This window comes from Aplysia californica, unplaced genomic scaffold (assembly GCF_000002075.1).
Source record: "Aplysia californica isolate F4 #8 unplaced genomic scaffold, AplCal3.0 scaffold00223, whole genome shotgun sequence".
In the NCBI taxonomy this organism is placed as follows: domain Eukaryota; kingdom Metazoa; phylum Mollusca; class Gastropoda; order Aplysiida; family Aplysiidae; genus Aplysia; species Aplysia californica.
Window position 1 is genome coordinate 443,525 of NW_004797493.1, and position 1,702 is coordinate 445,226.

Genomic DNA, 1,702 nt, shown 5'->3' on the forward strand with positions numbered 1-1,702 from the left:
AGAGAGAGAGAGAGGGCGGGGGTGAGAAGTGGTCGTAGGTAATTGTCTTGGACTGGTGGTTGTTGGAGTAGGTCCGACCGTAATTACAAGTTGTCTTTCATTCTGCTTCCTACACATTTTAATAATATACATATCAGAAATACATCGAACTCCTTTTGGCCACTAACACGTCATGCCACGCCCTCTTTCTGCAGTCTGAAGTGGTGTCGACCAATGGCTACTACCCTCACAAGACACGCTCCGCCCCCGACACGCCCCCTACCGTCAACGGCAGTCACCAAGTGAGTAACGGGGAGCATAGGGAGGCAGCCTCCACCATGGGCCGGACCAGCACCGGCGCCAAGCAGGTCGTCATACCCAGGAACCCAGGTGAGCGATGAACGTCTTAGACAGGGTGGGTGGAGGAATGTGCATCTTATACATGGTGGTTGGGGGAGGGATGAACGTCTTAGACAGGGTGGGTGGAGGAATGTGCATCTTATACAGGGTGGTTGGGGGAGGGATAAACGTCTTTTACAGGGTGGTTGGGGAGGGTTGAAAGTCTTATACAGGGTGGTTGGGGAGGGATGAACGTCTTATACAGGGTGGTTGGGGAGGGTTTAACGTCTTATATAAGTTGGCCAGAGGGGGGCATGTCTCATACAGGTTGGAGAGAAGGAGGGATGAACGTCTTAGACGGGATGGTTGGAGGGAGGTGTGGATGTTTCATACTAGGTGGTTGAAGGGAGAGATGAACGTCTTATACAGGATAGCTGGGGGGAGGGACGAACATCTCAGACAGGGTGGTTGGGGAGGGTTGAACGTCTTATTCTAGTTGGCCAGAGGGATGAACGTCTTAGGCAAGGTGGTTTGAGGGAAGGGTGAACGTCATAGGCAAGGTGGTTGGTTGGATGTGTGAACATTTTGTACAAGGTGGTTGAAGGGAGGGTAAAACGTCTTATACAGGATGGTTGGAGGGAGGAATGAACGTCTTACACAGTTTGGAGGGAGGGATGAACGACTTATTCGGGGTGGTTAGAGGGAGGGACGGCCGTCTTATAGAGGTTGGAGAGAGGGAGGGGTGAATGTCCTATACAGGGTGGCTGGAGGGAGGGATGAACGTCTTTGATGGGATGGTTGGGGGAGGGATAAATGTCTTTGACGGGGTGGCTGGAGGGAGGGATGGGCGTCTTAGACAGAGTGATTGGGGAGGGATGGACGTCCTATACAGGGTGGTTGGAGGGAGAGAAATACGTCTTCTACAGGGTAGCTGGAGGGAGGAATGAACATCTTAGACCGGCTGGTTGGAGGGAGGTGTGAACGTTAAATACAAGATGGTTTTAGGGGTGGACGTCTTAAACAAGTTGGAGGGATATCTTATACAGGGTTGTTGGAGGGGTGAACATCTTTTACACGGGTTGTTGGAGGGGTGAACATCTTATACAGGGTTGTTGGAGGGGTGAACATCTTTTACACGGGTTGTTGGAGGGGTGAACATCTTTTACAGGGGTGGTGGACAAGCTGTGAGAGAAAGGGAGAATGCAGTAGTAGGTCGTCAGTCACTGAACCTGATAAAAGGTAAAATTGGCGTCACCCCAACATGGTTCACCAAAATGATCGTGGCCAATTTACTGGTTCTACTAAATCTGGCAATTTTTACACTGATCACTTGAGACATCCAGCGCCGTACGACATCCGCGTCATGCGTAATCTCTCTCTCTCT

At 51.1% G+C, this 1,702-nt stretch overlaps 1 protein-coding gene across 1 annotated transcript in view; it reads left to right on the plus strand.

Moving 5' to 3' along the window:
• The window catches only part of LOC101862276 (cyclin-dependent kinase 14), a 112,981-nt gene that overhangs the window by 90,034 nt on the left and 21,245 nt on the right, over nucleotides 1-1,702 (plus strand). The window contains exon 4 of the mRNA XM_035970114.1: nucleotides 195-369. Within this exon, the coding sequence (XP_035826007.1) occupies nucleotides 195-369 (175 nt within the window). The remainder of the gene's footprint in view (nucleotides 1-194; nucleotides 370-1,702) is intronic.